Source organism: Convolutriloba macropyga, chromosome 4 (genome assembly GCF_964194025.1).
Source record: "Convolutriloba macropyga chromosome 4, txConMacr16.3, whole genome shotgun sequence".
NCBI classification, from domain to species: Eukaryota; Metazoa; Xenacoelomorpha; order Acoela; family Convolutidae; genus Convolutriloba; species Convolutriloba macropyga.
The window spans coordinates 58,249,615-58,267,788 of NC_134471.1; the positions used below are offsets into that span (position 1 = coordinate 58,249,615).

General features: G+C 36.0%; 1 protein-coding gene across 1 annotated transcript; it reads right to left on the minus strand.

The window, feature by feature from the left end:
* Positions 1-8,184: 8,184 nt before the first annotated feature.
* Positions 8,185-10,854, minus strand: LOC142338557 (uncharacterized). The gene is made up of 3 exons (XM_075388347.1): positions 10,708-10,854; positions 8,905-9,563; positions 8,185-8,520 (listed from the first exon to the last, which is right to left on the minus strand). The coding sequence occupies exons 2-3, from the start codon at positions 9,215-9,217 to the stop codon at positions 8,306-8,308; spliced, it is 528 nt and encodes a 175-aa protein (XP_075244462.1). The 5' UTR covers positions 9,218-9,563; positions 10,708-10,854; the 3' UTR covers positions 8,185-8,305.
* Positions 10,855-18,174: the final 7,320 nt, after the last annotated feature.

Here is an 18,174-nt window from a genome sequence, read left to right on the forward strand (position 1 = left end):
CTATTGATTGACAAATGAGAGACAACTAAAGATTTTCCAGCATGCAGCTTTACTTCCGACAGTATATTGTAGCGAGCGAAAGGCAGCTGTTTTCTAATATCCTTCACTTGTATAAAAAAATTAGGGGTCCTAAAAGTACGTGGGTGTAATCCATAACTAACGACAAGTTTTGTTGATTTCTCGAAGCCTAGTTTAGAATTTTAACGCATTGTGTTCTTTCTTTGAGGTTCAAAGATGAAGCACTCTTGTCTTTTAAGAAATATTGTGTGCAAAATTGAACTGAATAGTTTTGCAGGGTCAAAACATTACCATAGTGTTTCTCCATTTTTAATGTTTCCATCAGTCTCAGGGAAAAACAACAATGTAACTGCTGGTGAATTCAATTTTTCGAATCCCGTTTTTTTATTATTCAATTGATTTTTCAATTAGTTTAATCCATCATCTTGACAAGAGGTCGTCTCTCATACAGTTTGTCAAAAATTGGAGTGACTGAAAATGTCTGACAGATGCTCATTTGTGGTTCACTCTTTTTTATGAATTGGTGTCATATATACTTAGTATAGATTACTTGTAAAAAAAGCCATTAAAAATAAAGTTCAGATGACAATTTTTGTCACCCGTTACAATTTGCATATAGCAAACTTTAATGCTCCAGCTAACCTGTCCATTAACGTATTTTGATCTTTGTTCGAGGTTCAAAGTTGAAGCACTCTTGCCTTTTGAGAAATATTTTGTGCGAAATTCCACTGAATACTCTTGAATGATTCAAACATTGCAGCAGTGTTTTTCCATTTTTAATGTCTTCATTAGTCTCAAGGAAAGACAAAACTGCATCTGCTGACCATTTCTTTTTTCGAATTAGAATTGTTTTTTAATTGATATTTCTCTCAATGCAATTCATTATTTCGATCAGAGGCTTCTCAAACAGTTTGGCAAAAATTGGTGTGAATGCAATTGGTAATTTGTGGTTGATTCTTTTTTCATGAATTGGTGAGATATATGCATGATTTTGATTACTTCGAAAAACAATCACTAAAATTCAAGTGCGGAATGACCAGTTTTGTCACCAACTACAATTCGCATATGACAAAGTTTAATGCTCCAGTTAACCTATCGATTTAAACGCTGTATGTTTTTTGTTGACATTATTTGTAAAAAACGCCATCCATTAACATATGAGAGACGACTAAAGATTTTAAAGTATGCAGCTTTACTTCTAAAGCCATATTGTAGTGGGTGAAAGGCAACCTTTCCCTAATATCCTTCACTTGTTTTTTTTAAAAAAATTAGGGATACTAAAAAAGTACTTTGGTGTACTCCATAATTAACGACAGGTTTTGTTGATTTCTCGGAGTCTATTTGAATGCATCAACGCATTTTGTTCTTTTTTCGAGGTTCACAGTTGAAGCATTCTTGCCTTTTAGGAAAAATTTTGTGCAAAATTGAACTGAATAAGTTTGCAAGGTCAACCATTTTTGTATTTTCCCATCTTCAATGTTTCCATCAGTCTAAGTGAAAAACAATACTCCAACTGCTGACGATTTCTTATTTTCCCATCCAAGTTTGTTTATCATTTTATTGATGCTTCTATTAACGTCACCCATCTTTTTGATGAGAAGCTTCTCAAACAATTTGTAGAAAAATGTTGGGACTGAAATTGTTTGATAGTTGCTCAATTGTGGTTCAAATTTTTTTTAAATTGGTTTGAACCATGCATCAATTAGATTACTTGAAAAAAAACCATAAAAAATTAAATCCAGATGACAATTTTGTCACCCTCTACAATTCGCATATGACAAACTTCAAAGCTCCAGTTAACCTGTCGATTTAAACTTGTATGTTTTTGTCGAGATTAATTGTAAAAAAACTCCATTGATTGACAAATGAGAGACGACTATAGATTTTCCAGCATGCAGCTTTACTTCCAAAAGTTTATAGTAGTGAGCGAAAGGCAACTGTTTTCTAAAATCCTTCACTTGTATAAAAAAATTAGGTGTCCGAAAAAAGTACGTTGGTGTACTCCATAACTAACGACAATTTCTGTTATTTTCTCGGAGCCTATTTTAAAAAATTAACGCATTGTGTTCTTTCTTTGAGGTTCAAAGTTGAAGCACTCTTGTCTTTTAAGAAATATTTTGTGCAAAATTGAACTGAATAGTTTTGCAGGGTCAAAACATTACCCTAGTGTTTCTCCATTTTTAATGTTTCCATCAGTCTCAGGGAAAAACAATACTGTAACTGCTGGTGTTTTCATTTTTTCGAATCCCATTTTTTTTATTATTCAATTGATTGTTCTATTAGTTTAAGCCATCAACTTGACAAGAAGTCTCTCACACTGTTTGCCAAAAATTAGAGTGACTGAAAATGTCTGATAGTTGCTCATTTGTGGTTCATTCTTTTTTATGAATTGGTGTCATATATACTTAGTATAGATTACTTGTAAAAAAAAGCCACTAAAAATAAAGTTCAGATGATGATTTTTGTCACCCGTTACCATTTGCATATAGCAAACTTTAATGCTCCAGCTAACCTGTCCATTAACGTATTTTGATCTTTGTTCGAGGTTCAAAGTTGAAGCACTCTTGCCTTTTGAGAAATATTTTGTGCGAAACTCCACTGAACACTCTTGAATGATTCAAACATTGCTGCAGTGTTTTTCCATTTTTAATGTCTTCATTAGTCTCAAGGAAAGACAATACTACATCTGCTGACCATTTCTTTTTTCGAATTAGAATTGGTTTTTTAATTGATATTTCTCTCAATGCAATTCGTTATTTCAATATCAATGCAATTCGTTTGGCAAAAATTGGTGTGAATGCAATTGGTCATTTGTGGTTGATTTTTTTTCATGAATTGGTGAGATATATGCATGATTTTGATTACTTCGCAAAACAATCGCTAAAATTCAAGTGCGGAATGACCAGTTTTGTCACAAACTACAATTCGCATATGACAAAGTTTAATGCTCCAGTTAACCTATCGATTTAAACGCTGTATGTTTTTTGTTGACATTATTTGTAAAAAACGCCACCCATTGACATATGAGAGACGACTAAAGATTTTAAAATATGCAGCTTTACTTCTAAAGCCATATTGTAGTGGGTGAAAAGCAACCTTTCCCTAATATCCTTCACTTGTTTTTTTATAAAAATTAGGGTTACTAAAAAAGTACTTTGGTGTACTCCATAATTAACGACAGGTTTTGTTGATTTCTCGGAGTCTATTTGAATGCCTCAACGCATTTTTTTCTTTCTTCGAGGTTCACAGTTGAAGCAGTCTTGCCTTTAAAAAAGATTTCGTGCAAAATTGAACTGAATAGGTTTGCAAGGTCAACCATTACAATAGTATTTTCCCATTTTTAATGTTTCCGTCTAATTGCAGTTTTTATTTTCGAATCCAAATTTGTTTATCAAGCAATTAATGTTTCTATTAATGAAATCCATCGTTTTGATAAGAAACTTCTCGCACAGTTTGTCGAAATATGTTCTGACTGAAATTGTTGGATAGTTGCTCATTTGTGGTTCAGACGTTTTTAAGAATTGGTTTGAAATATGCATGCGTTAGATTACCTGGAACAAAAACCATAACAAATTAAGTCCAGATGACAATTTTTTCACCCTCTACAATTAACATACAACAAATTTCAGTGCTTCAGTTAACCTGTCAGTTTAAAGATTGTGTATTTTTTGTTGACATTAATTGTTAAAAACTCCATTGATTGAAAAATGAGAGACGACTAAAGATATTAGAGCATAGAGCATTCTTTCCAAAGTATGTTGTAGTGGACAAAAGGCAGCCGTTTTGTGATATCCCTCATTTGTATAAAAAAATCGGGTCTTTAAAAAGTACGTTGGTGTACTCCATAATTAGCGACAGGTTTTGCTGATTTCTCGGAGAATTTTTTAACGCATCAACGCATTGTGTTCATTCTTCGAGGTTCAAAGTTGGAGCACTTTTGCCTTTTCAGAAGGGTTTTGTGCAAAACTGAACTTAATAGTTTTGCAAGTTCAACCATTACAATAGTATTTTCCCATTTTCAATGTTTCCATCAGTCTAATTGAAGAACAATTCTGCAACTGCAGACGATTTCCTATTTTCGAATGCAAATTTGTTTATAATTTAATTGATGCTTCTATTAACGTAATCCATCATTTTGATAACAAGCTCTTCCAACAGTTTGTCGAAAATTGTTGTGACTGAAATTGTTCAATAATTGCTCATTTGTGGTTCAGTCTTTTTAAAGAATTGGTTTGAAATATGCGTGGTTTAGTTTACTTGGAATAAAAACCATAAAAAATTAAATCCAGATGACAATTTTTGTCAAATTCTACAGTTCGCATATAACAAAATTCACTGCTCCAGTTAACCTCTCGATTTAGGCGTAATATGTTTTTTTTGTTGATATTAATTGTAAAAACTCCACTGATTGAAAAATGAGAGACGATTAGAGCATGCAGCATTTTTTCCAAAGTATACTGTAATGAGCGAAAGCCAGCCGTCTTCTAATTTCTTTCATTTGTATGAAAAATAATAGTGGTCCTAAAAAGTACGTTAGTACACTTTCCATTATAAACGACAAGTTTCCTCAAAGCCTTTTTAAATGCATTAACGTATTATGATCTTTCCTAGAGGCTCAAATATGATGCACTCTTGCCTTTTATGAAAAGATTTTGTGCAAAATTGAACTGAATAGTTCTGCATGACCAAAATATGACTATAGTGTTTTTCCATTTTTAATGTCTCCATCAGTCTCAGAAACAACAGTATGGCATCTGCTGACGATTTTCTATTTTTGAATCTAAATTTTCTTTGTTCAATTGATGTTTCCATTAATGAAATCCATCATTTCGATAAAAGGCTTCTCAAACAGTTTGAATAAAATTGTTGTGACTGAAATTGGCTGATAGTTGCTCATTTTTGGTTGATTATTTTATGAATTGGTGGTATATGCATGGTTTAGAATACATGGAAAAACAATTATTAAAAAAGGTCCAGATGACAATTTTTGTCACCCACTGCGATTCGCAATAACAAACTTGAATGCTCCGGTTAACCTGTCGATTCAAACGTTGTATATTCTTTGTTGGAATTAATTGTAAAAAAGCTCCACTGATTGCCAAATGAGAGACGACTAACGCTTTTAAAACATGCAGCACTCTTTCAAAAATATATTGTAGTGCGCGAAAAGCAGCCGTTTTTTAATATCCTTCATTCGATTAAAAGAAATGTAGCGGTACTAATAGGTTCCTTGGTGTACTCCGTAGCTAACGACAAGTTTTGTTGATTTCTTGGAGCTTATTTTAACGCATTAACCCATTGTGTTCTGTCTTCGAGGTTCAAAGTTGAAGTACTCTTGCCTTGTAAGAAAGATTTTAAAAAAAATTGAACTGAATATTTTTGCAAGGTCAAATTCTTTCTATAGTATTTTTCCATTTCAAAGTTTTCCATCAGTCTCAGGGAAGAACAATACCGCACAATACCGCAACTGCTGACAATTTTTTTCGAATCCGAATGTTTTTTATCATTCAATTGATGTTTCTATTAATGTAATGCATCATTTTGATATAAAACGTCTCAAACAGTTTGTAAAAAATTGGTGTGACTGAAATTGTTCAATAGTTGCTCATTTGTGGTTCATTCTTTTTTATGAAATGGTTTGATATATGCTTGATTCAGATTAATTGGAATAACAACCACTAAAAATTAAGTCCAGATGAGAATTTTTGTCACCCATTACAAATCACAAATGGCAAATTTTAATGCTCTAGTTAAGCTGTCGATTTAAACGCTGTATGTTTTCTGTTGATATTAATTGTAAAAAAATCTGCTGATTGACAAATGAGAGACGACTAAAGATTTTAGAGCATGCAACGCATTCTTTCCAAAGTTTATTGTTGTGAGCGAAAGGCAGCCGTTTTTAATATCGTTTGTATTTAAAAAAATTAGGGGTCCTAAAAAAGAACCTTTGTGTACTCCATAACTAGCGACAAGTTTTGTTGATGTCCTGGAGCCTATTTTAACACATTACCGCATTGTGTTCTTTCTTTGAGGTTCAAAGTTGAAGTACTCTTGCCTTTTAAGATTTTGTGCAAAATTGAACTGAAAAGTTTTGCAAGGTCAAAACCTTACTATTATGTTTATCCATTTTTAATATTTCCATCAGTCTCAGTGAAAAAAAATACTGCAACTGTTGACAATTTTTTATTTTCGAATCCGAATTTTTCTTAAATTGATTAAAGGTATCCATCATTTCAAAAAGAGGCCTCTCAAATAGTTTGTCTAAAATTGGTGTGACTGAAGTTGGCCAATAGTTGCTCAATTTTGGTTGATTATTTTAAATCAATTTAGAATACTTAGAATAGTGTCATATGCATGATTTAGAATACTTGGAATAACAATAATTCATAATTCCAGCTGACAATTTTTCATCACCCACTACAATTCGTTAACTGTTCGGGAAACTTTTTTGTAAATAGTTTTATCGAAATTTTCCTATTCAACTTAGTCACCAAAAACATGAAAAACGTTTGTGTGCTCCGACCAAATTCTGGATGCTCCAAAATTTAACTCGTCCACAAGAAAATGTTTTTAGCTGAGGAAACTTCACGAAACGTTTACCATAAAGTCGCGGGGCTCGCTCATGTTTGAAAAATTTTTCCAGTAATTGAGATCGAAACTCAAATCGCCCAAAAACAAAACTGTCTTCTGCTTTAAAATGTTGACTAATAAATATTGAAAGCAGTTATCAAATCAAATACGGAAGCAATATGAAGTTTGGTCGAATATCGCCCATGTAACCTACATGCCATCTATTGATAGACATGCCAAAGTGTGGGCGGGGATATAAATTATTGGGGGCCTTGAAACACCATGTTAATAGTGCATTTGAGAACTCATCAAAAAATGAATTACCTCTAATTACCTGTGAATTACCTTGTAGCAGCTAGCAAACTAAGTCAAGTATAGGTGAAACTGGCGATAGAGACCCTGACACAGCTTTTCAGTTTAGTGTCACAAGGCAGATAAAATTGAACACTAAGACAATATCAGTACAGGGCACGTCTTATGGCAATTCTTATCAGTAATGTATCAGAGCTATGATCATGTCACTTTTTACACTTGTCAGTTTAAATGCAAGTCTTGGCTAAGACGTGCACGTCTAAACGCATGTCTTAGCCAAGATTTGGCAGTCAAAAAAACCGTCAGAAATAGCAGGAAAAACGTCAAAGAGCCAGGAGAGGAGAACATATATAGTTTTGTAGTTCTGCATGTTTTGTTGAGGGTGTGTTGTTAATGCGCCCCCTCAAAGTGGCTAAATTCCGGCTAAAAACGGGCGGCTGAAACGGCCCTTAACTAGCTGAAATGACCAATTTGACTTCCCGGTGTCCTACAGTATTGTTTGGGATCATTTTGTACCAGTTTCGTATAAATTTTTACCCCGGAAAAGTGTCTGGAAATTAATCTCGAAACCGCGACGCGTTACAAAAATTTTCGAAATTGGATTTGAGTTGGGAATCAACCTGCACCTGTAATACAAGTCTTGGCAAAGACTTGTCAGACCTGCAGACTTGCAGCAGTCTTGGTAGACTTACATTTAGACTGAGCTAGTGCTGATCTTGACTTGCAGTTCAGTCCGTGTTCTCTAATAGAAATTGTCGCAAGACTTTTTTATACACAGTACACGCGCTTTCGTATAAAATAGTTACGTATTCTTGAAGTTGAGGTTAATAGCTTCAATCACTGCTTTCAAAACATTTTTGGTACACAATTTTAATTTTTTCAAGCGGTTGGTTGAATTGGTTGCTATATAAATACAGTTGCTTGTGGTTACAAATTTGGCAATATTTAGCATAGCAAACTTCGATTCGGATCTGTACTAATCCCCTTCACGTTCTTATGCCCATCCGTTTTTAAGCAAATGCCCACTGAACCTGGGGGGAGAGGCAATAGATCCCAAATCAAAGCGCAAATTATTTTGTGTCTTTCCAATTATACCACACGAAATTACAGCTCCAATCACCTCAATGTAATTGGGAGTGCGCTGTACTTTATCTGAACACTAAACTTGGGGGGGGGGGGGAGGGAGGGAGGGAGGGGGTCTTTAATGTGAAAGGCCCATTTTCATTTCCCCGGTATAGATTATGGCGATCTATCTTGACCAACTTTTAGGAAATTCTAAAATGGAAATTTTAGAGGCTAAAGTTTGAACTCTTGCTTGGTTCTGCAAATTATCAGTGCAAAATATCTGTTTGCGTGGTATAATGGAAATGAAAATGTGATAATGTTCGCAGCGCGTCACTTTCCTTTAAATAACTCCTTTGATGATTACAACACCGATTACTACAGCAACAACGTTCTTCAACGAGATTTTCGCCAATGAATCAGAGGTGCCAGGCCCACCGGTGCCACCTCCACTTTCACCATCACTTGCTCCAGGCGATCCTCCTGGTGATCCACCAGGCGATCCTCCAGCTGATTCTTCAGGTTTTGCATTATCTATTTCCTCCTCGTGATCCAACTCTATACTCAAAACTATTAGATAATTTGCCCTGCCCTGCCCACGCCATTGAATAAGACATAACCCCCGATTTCGCAATAATATTCAGGTTGCTTGGAGTAGTCACAACTCCACCCACATAGCACGGGATATTGGGAAGGGGTTTTAAATAATATACAATTAGGCGGGGGAGGGGAGGGCAAAAGCACTTAAATGTACGAATGCAAAAACTTTCATTCACAAATAGATGCAATTAATTGCAAAAATCTGCAAATTATAATATTTAAGATAGATTTTTATATAAAAATGCAAATTATAATATTTAAGATAGATTTTTATATAAAAATGCAAATTATAATATTTAAGATAGATTTTTATATAAAAATGTCAAAATCCTATACCCTTACCGTAACATGTCACAAAATCTGGCAATTTTTTGTGCAAGTGTTTGTATTCGCTCTGTGGGAAGATGTAAGTGCCAACATTTTGGTCGCCTTTGAGCTCATCGTCACTCAGTTTAGTTTTGAACAAGCATATCACGTATGCTTCCTTGTCCGTATTCGGGAGTTTGTGGTATTTGCAGCCTATTTGATTTGTAGTGAGTGATGTCATCATGACGAAGGGGTTCATAGATGCATGGCTATTTCCTTCTCCTTTAGCACATTGACTTGGCATTTTAGACGTCTCCCCTGGGTAATGGTAGTAAAATGAATCAAGCATCCAGTTCTCAAAGGCCCTAGTAACGTTTCCACCTGCTTGACAGTCCCAGGCCACAGAATAGTTCTTTAGTTCAGATTCTACTAATTTATTTTTTGCACTCGAGCTTGATAGCAATTGTTCTTGTTCTTCAGTTTACCTAAGCCTAATTCTTCGTTCAATGTAATATCCTTCCATTTCTTTTGGGTGCTGAGTATCTCATTCACCTTCTCTTTTATGGTTTCGGTTGCGCTTTTTCCACTTGTTGATTTACTACTGTCATCACAGCCATGTTCGGGAACAAACACAGTCGCTGTCACAATTATCAACACACAAATTGATTCCTGTCTCATTGCTTCAACCTCTTGTTCTAAACGTCTAAACTAATTTACTTGGCATCTAATGTTTTAACTATGCATTTAGATTGCACTTTTTTTTGCAACAAGTAAATTAAAATTATAACCATACGGTTAAATATACCTGAAACAAAAAATAATTCAAATCATTCAAACAAAATAATATAATAAACATCAACAATCTTCTTAAAGAATCACATTTTAAAATTTTCTTTCGATTGTTTTCTTCCTAAAAATAAAAATAACTTTTAAAAGCTCCTACGTTACTATTCAAAGGAATTTTTTCATGTTGTGAGAGCAAGAAATCATTCAACGTTTTCTTAAAAACTTTTCCATTTTTTGCCAACCGAAGCCAATGTGGTAACTTATTCCATTTTTGTACGCATTGACGAACAATCGAATTCATTCCAAAGCTTGTTTCGGCATTTTGTCTAACTTTGAATTGTTTTGTTCGAGTATTTTGATGAAGACTCAGATACCCGTGAAAATTTTCAGAATTTTCTGGCCTAGCGATATCATAATTGCAAAGGGGGGGGGGCTATTCGTGAAAAGAATTTCAGCGAGCGATTTGTTGACCAATCGGAGACAAGGAACACGTATGCACATACTATGTTAACATGAATCGAATAAAGTATGGCAATTAGCCGGATTGAATACAAAGCGGAATGAATTTAAGGCGCGCGGGTCGGTCGGCGCTCTTCGCAGCTTCGCCGCGATAACGGACCCGCGCATTCCGGATTACATCCTCCAGCGCAAGAGACATGGCCGTGAAAACCAATCCGCAATTGTGCTTCAACATTCGACTACCTAAATTGTAGGCCAAGAAATATTAAGTATAGCAGAAGGGGGCAATTCTCTACTAGGTACCAAGGGAGGGGCGCAACTGTTGGAAAGATCCTTTTTTAGTTGTTCTCATTTAAACCTACCTCCGTCAGGAAAATAGACGAATATGGTATATTCATACGGTAATTGAAGGCGGGGCGGGGACTGTGATATCTGAACACTAAAAAGGGGGGCTATAATTGTAAAGACCCAAAAATTGAGACGTGAAAAACTATCGATTGAGTTGAGTGAAAGTTTCTCTCACCTCAATCGATAGTTTTTCACGTCTCAATTATTGATTCATTCATCAAAAATTTACTTGTGCTAAAAACTTACCTTTACGGGTGAGTAACTTTTGACACAATGAACTCGCAAACTACAAACTGGCTCAAGATCAAATTTGACTGAGGGAAAACTAGCAGCTGAATTTCAGCTCGATTTTCTGATTTATGATATGGCTTGCTAGCTCAAAAAAATGAAGAAAGCTGACTTCTGACTTTCATATTTGCGGGTTTTGGGTTATTTGTTCAGCATTTGACATTTAAGTTCTTCTGATTTTCAGATATGCGGGTTTTGGGTTATTTGTTCAGCATCTGACATTTAATTTCTTCTGATTTTCAGATATGCGGGTTTTCTAGCTCAAAAAAATGAAGAAAGCTGACTTCTGACTTTCATATTTGCGGGTTTTGGGTTATTTGTTCAGCATTTGACATTTAAGTTCTTCTGATTTTCAGATATGCGGGTTTTGGGTTATTTGTTCAGCATCTGACATTTAATTTCTTCTGATTTTCAGATATGCGGGTTTTGGGTATTTGTTCAGTGTTTGACTTTTAACTTTCGACAAAAACAGAACTGACTTGACTTTTGTCATCACGATTGCATTCGGCTTCTTGTTTTTGATTTTGCTTGTTGTTGAGAAGAGTTGTAATTACAATCCCCCCCCCCCCTCCCAAAAAAAGGAAAAAAATGGTTTGTATTCAAAAATGAACATGAATGTGCTAAATTTGGGTCTTTCCCATTATAGCCTCTCGTTTTAGAGGTCAAATTCAAACGAATAGAAGTATAGGATATCATCCCGCTTCAACCTGCAACTCGACCTGAGCAATTTAACATCTGACCTGAACAATTATTGGTTTTTTTTCTTAATGAGCTTTAGCTCAGCTGATAAAAAAGGGATTTTGCTCAGTTTATTCCATCAAATCAAATCAAGAATTCACACTCATCAACGCACACCGGCGATGCAAGCGCACGCCGGATCTTTTCCGTTTGTGCCCCCATTACCATAAATGCATCCACCTCCCCTGAGAAGTATTTTGCGGAGAAGTCCTGAAAACAGTGGTCGAACAAACAGACAACAATCAAAAACTGGACGGTAGTTAAATTTTTCAACTAAATGTCAGAAACAAATTGTGAACTCAGGCACGCAAAAGAAGTTAAAAGAAACAAGGAGGCTCGGTAATGAGTGTACGCACATAATGTTCCGAACCCGCTCATCCACATTCATGACACAATTGGTCACCAAATGATGAAGACATAGAAAACTTTCAAAAACATACACATCGTTTAATAAACAACCAATGAAATAAGATAATGCCACGCTAGAGGGCCAATGAAGGTTGTTCATAATAGGAGTACTAGAAAGGACAATAATAAAAACCAAACAACAAATATTATTTAAGACCAAAACTCGATGTCTATAATAAAAAAAAACAAAATCAAACTCGGATCAGAAAAAAAACAAAACAAAACAATTTAACCTATGCTTCCTTAGAAAAGATATGAGACCTGTCACCACTGCGACTGGTTAACAGGTCGAAAAAAAGAGCAAATAGGTGTTCGAAAATACTTTTACACTTTAGAGAACACTTTCACAATTATTAATGTCACTAGATCTCACCTGAAACCACTAAAACGTTCATTTATATCTACATAGGAAGCAATTGAGACATGTCATTATCCAATAATCAATTGCGCAAAATTTCAAAGCGAATGGGATTAACAATTATTGTTATAATTTAAAAAGAATCCAAAAGTCTTTTCAAATGTACAAATATATAAAAATCTAAAATTTTATGATATCTCGTAGTCAGATTATTTATAAAGTCAGGAAACAAATTTTTGAAATTAAAAATTTTCTAAAGATTAAGCTATAGCTCATTGGAAACGGGTTGTGGCCTGTGTTTACAGGGACCGATCTACAAATCGACCTTGAAGATAATTAAAAAAAACGGAAGCTCAAAAACTAAAACTTATTAGAAAACCATTACCTTCAAAAGTTATAACCGACTTAGGATTACAGGAAAAAGCGATGAATTAAGTTTCAACACCTCAGGGAGACTAAGTCTAAGACTAAGTCACAATCTCACAAAAAACGAATACATAATTAAGACAAAACTTCAAATATTGTTACGACATGACACTGTTCAAGGCACTATAATTATCAGATGTTAACTGCAAAAACTTCAAAATTTCAGTTTACTATCATCTTAACATCAACGAGTCTTCCCTATAAAAAGACTACTCAGACATGACAAAAAGAAACGCAAAAAAAATTGAACAGTATAGAAATCTCGAACACTTTTTATGAAACCAAATTGTCGAAGCAATCAGTGACAGCGTATAACCAAGCGCAAAAAATGTTTGAATCAACAAAAGTAATTGAGACTTCTAATGAGTGAGATTGAGTAACATGGTGACAAAAAAGGAAAAAAAAACTGATGAATTTTTTTTTTTAATTTATATTGAAAGTCAATAAAACAAACAGCTATAAATAGAAGTCTTTAACTAGGTTGAGTTATAAGTCTTGGGGAAGCAATTAAGATCTACCGCTATGGGGTATATGGCGCACAACAAGGAAAAGGAAGACAAACATAGGCAAAACAAAAAACCCACAAAGTATTGCGAGATAACTGTGTCTCCGATCAAAAAAAGGACAAACTATTCAACAAATACAAATATTAGTGTCATTAGATATCATCTGAAACCACTGAAGCGTTCATTTATGTCTACATAGGAAGCAATTGAGACATTTCAATATCCAATGTTCATTTGCGCAAATTTTCAAAGCAAATGGGATTGACATTTATTGTTATAATTTAAAAAGAATCCAAAAAACTTTTGAAATGAACAAATTTATAAAAATGTAATATTTTATGAAATCTCGTAGTCATATTATTAATAAAGCCAGGAAACAAATTTTTGAAGCTAAACATTTCTAATAATTAAGTTATAGCTCAATGGAAACGGGTTGTGGCCTGTATTTACAGGGACAGATCGACAAATCGACCTTAAAACTAATTGAAAAAAAGGAAACTCAAGAACTCAAACTTATTAGAAAACAAATATTTTAAAAAATATAATAGCAGAATTAAGATTACAAGAAAAAGCGATGAATAAGGATTCAACACCTCAGGGAGACAATCGGGCCTGCTAATGATAAGACTAAGTCACAATCTCACAAAAACAAATACATAATTAGGACAAAACTTCAAACATTTTTACGACATGACACTGTTCAAGGCACTATAATTATCAGATGTTAACTGCAAAAACTCAAAATTTTCAGTTTACTATCATCATAACATCACCGAGTCTTCGCTATAAAAGGACTACTCAGACATGACAAAAAGAAACGCAAAAAAAATTGAACAGTATAGAAATCTCGAACACTTTTTATGAAACCAAATTGTCGAAGCAATCAGTGACAGCGTATAACCAAGCGCAAAAGATGTTTGAATCAACAAAAGTAATTGAGACTTCTAATGAGTGAGATTGAGTAACATGGTGACAAAAAAGGAAAAAAAAACTGATGAATTTTTTTTTTAATTTATATTGAAAGTCAATAAAACAAACAGCTATAAATTGAAATCTTTAATTAGGTTGAGTTATAAGTCTTGGGGAAGCAATTAACATCTATCGCTATGGGTTATATGGCGCACAACAAGGAAAAGGAAGACAAACATAGGCAAAACAAAAAACCCACAAAGTATTGCGAGATAACTGTGTCTCCGCCCAAAAAGCACAAACTATTCAACAAACATAATTAACATATCCAGATACGCCTTTTTCCAAAGATGTGCAATTTCTTTAGAATGCCTTCCCTTGATTGAACTTGTCAATAATATGATAATGAACTCGTAAAATATGCATATATGACCAAAAAAAAACAAACGCTTTGTACCAAAATAAAAAACTATTAGTTGAATATAAAACCATTACCGACATTAATTTATAACTCACAGGATTTCGGTTTCCGCTTGTTTTTACTGGAACTACGACCGAAACTGAAAGAAATGAGATGAAATAGTGGAAAAGACCAAGAAGAGTACGCAGGGTTGAACTGTGATACGTTTTCCGGAGGCACGGCGTATATTATTCAAGAGTGTATTCCGAAAAAGGCCGGGCAATCGATTCAAATTCCCCTTGATCAACTGTGCCCTCTGGTAAGTCTACCAGGTTGAGTCTAAAAGACTCTATTTTCTCCTCGTGGGCAGCGTTTACAAAACTATCAGGTATTTCGACTCCTATTCTCTCATTTTCCACCGTTCTCAGAACTTCAAACAAAGACTGCAGTTGTGGATGCAGTTCAGCAATAACAACTTCGCTTGAATTTTGCTGACATGCTTTTGAATCCGTGAATAGAACGATTGTTGGGGTTTTCAACCCATCCATGGCCAAAGGGTCTATTCAGACAACTTCTTCATCCCGGTATCTGCTCACCCTGTAATTGGTGGTTCACTCGAGTATAGTTTATAAAGTTAAAATCGTCTTCACGGGACGTGATTAGATAAGCTGAGTCGTCCAGGTATTCCGCAGCTGCTTCGTCGTAGAATTTCAACTTCGCGCGGACATGGTCTCAAAACAGACGTCGGTAAGTTGAAAAACAAGCTCGAGAGACATGTTGAGGAGGAGCTTTGTGCCATAATACAGAGTAACAATCTGGAGCTCCTCTACAATTCGAATTCATCTTTCCTTCGGTAACTTCTGCAAAATTATTGTTATATTCCCGAACCAACAAATAACTCTTGTCAAATCTGTACTTGGTTGCTGTCGATCCGTTAGCTATTGGCTGCGGAATAGGTACCGCGCGGTAAACACGATAAAAACCATTCGCATGATGAACCGGAATATTAAGCAAAATTTTCAAGCTATTATGAGAAACTATTGTCCATTCAACAAGTTCGAACCCGTAATACGTCATGAGATCATGTCGTGGAATTGCCTCCTTCAGGGTGTCCAGTTGAAGTCCATCAAAGAACTGCCACAGAACTTCCGGTGGAATCAAAGTAGCAGGAATGTATCCCTGAGCCAGAGAACCCAAGGCATCGTCCAGCACGTAGCCAAAATCGGGCAGGATAATTTTGTAGGCAAATAACTCCAATCTTATAGCAGTCATATGATCGCTGAAAATTCGAACTCCTGATGTGAAGGCAATGCTCTTTTTAAAAGTTGATGCCCACTCATGACTCCTTCCTCACTGTCCCGATTTTTGGTCACCATAAGCTCCATAAGATAACGTTTTCGCTAGTTGCGAAACCGCAACTCTAATAGTGTGAAATTTCGCGTTTGCAAGACCGGGAATTGGCACGGCTACCCACGTCGCCTCGAGTCCACTTGAAATTATCACTGCCGCTTCAGGAATGAAAACCGCTCCAGCCGTGTTTCTTTCGATCTCTGATTGCACTGTTCCTGCAAGAAAGAGCGACGCAAGGGCCCTGCACACAACCACCCTTCCCATTATGAAGGATTGTATCTAAATAAGTGTCAATATTATTTCAATGAACACTATTATGAACCTAGATCTTTAATCGAGATCAATAATTTGCCCAATATACAAAAAGTATTTTTTCAACGATTGGATTTAATTTTTGCTGGGAGGAGCAACCCCAAAAAAATTCCTAAAATCTTTCAATAGTATCAAAATAAAACGTTTATTCGTCAATCCAGAGTTGGATCACGGGCTTAATATCTCAGGCGAATCTTTAGCTTGGATCACCGGTTGTTTTTCCACGTCAAGTTCTTAGTCGTTACTATCAGATATTGGACTTTCATCGTTGCTCTTGTTTGATTCCCTTAGATCACTACCTTGTCCAGTGTTTGTATCAGCTGACATGTCTACATTCACCGCCACATTGCAGGAGTTAGAGTCTTGTTCGGCCTCAACTAACGGGACGGAGGGCTCATTTGATCTCGCATCACGTGATCGGACTGGTGCCGCAGCAATATTACGTCTGCGCTGTTGCCTTTCATGGAGCGTGTTTTCGGCATTCCTCAAGACCACCCCATCATCATCTTCTTCAACTTGATCGTCAGGGAATTTATTGAAGAAATCTTGCGAAGAAATCCGGTGTAGGTCTCTTGTTCTTACCACTTGCGTCACCTGTTTGCTCCTCATTATATGGGTTCAGCAAACTGAAATGAACTATCCTCGTTTTTCTCGGTTTTCCTTTTTTGTGAATCATGTAGTTGACTTCAGAAGTCGTTTCCTGGATAATGTGAGTGCCTTCGTAGTAAACAATGAAATTTTTTGATTTGGCCTTTTGCTTCGAGTAAAGCCAAACTTTTGACGGTTCGTATGGTTCGCCATAAAGCTTTTGCTTTAGTTTCCTACCCGTTGTCGTCCTTGCAGCGCATGGAAGACACCACAATAACCCTTTTTCTATATCCAATCTCATTGACGGCCACCAGAACCTCTGTTTGACTCGGTTGAGTGTTTTTTCGAACGCAAAATGACCCACTAACGGGAGAGTCATGTAGTTGCTCTAAAATATAATTACTGCCACTTGCTGGAACATTCAATTGTAGAACTGGCTCCTCCGAGGAAACGCTCGCTTTCGTGAATCACTTACGATACAGCATTCCGTTCCAAATTTCCCTGAGGGTGATATGGAGTTGGCATGCTTCGATCCAGTACAGAGGACTACCTGAAAACTATATTCCTGTACGAATTGACACATTCGGAACGTCATTCCCGTTGCATCATCGTCCATGTCTTGCTGAAGAGCCAGCGAAGGCTAGCATGATCAGTTTGAATGATGAAATGCAGTCCCCATATGTAATTTTTATACCACTTCAACTCTTGGATCACTGCAAAAGCCTCGCGTATGGTTGCGTTTCATTTCTCTTTTTGTGAGGACCATACTTGAGTAAACAATTAGCTGCTCCACGCAATCAACAACATTAGAGATCACTGCTCCTCAACTCACTTTGCTAGCATCTTTATCAATGATGAAGGGGCAATCAAAAAGAAGAAACTGCATCACTTGCGCGATAGCAAGTTCGACTCGAAGTCAATCAAATGATAATCGGCAGTCGGAATTCCTTTTTTTCCTTCTTTGTAAATGATGTAGTTGACTTCTGAAGTCCTTTCCTGGATCATGTAAGGACCGTCGTAGGGAACAAAGAACTTCTTTGATTTGTCCTTTTGCTTCGAGTAAAGCCAAACTTCTGCAATTTCGTAGGGTTCGCCATAAACCTTTTGAGGTAAAGGTCCTTCTGTAACTGCTGGTTTACTCCTAATTGATCCCTGGCGTTACCATAAGCTTCAAGAAACTGTGCCTCGAGCCACTCGATAAACTCTCTCTGGCTGAGTTCTGCATCATGGGGTTTTGGATAAAACAAGTCAATTGGATACTGGCATTCTTGTCCAAACACTAGACTAAACGGCGTCACTTGTGTGGTCCTATGAACGGTTGTGTTGTAAACAAATTCTACGAAGCGTAACATCTCGACCCAGTTCCAAGGATTACCAGCACAAGACTTGGATATGACATCTCCCAAAACTCTACTGTGCCTTTCAGATTG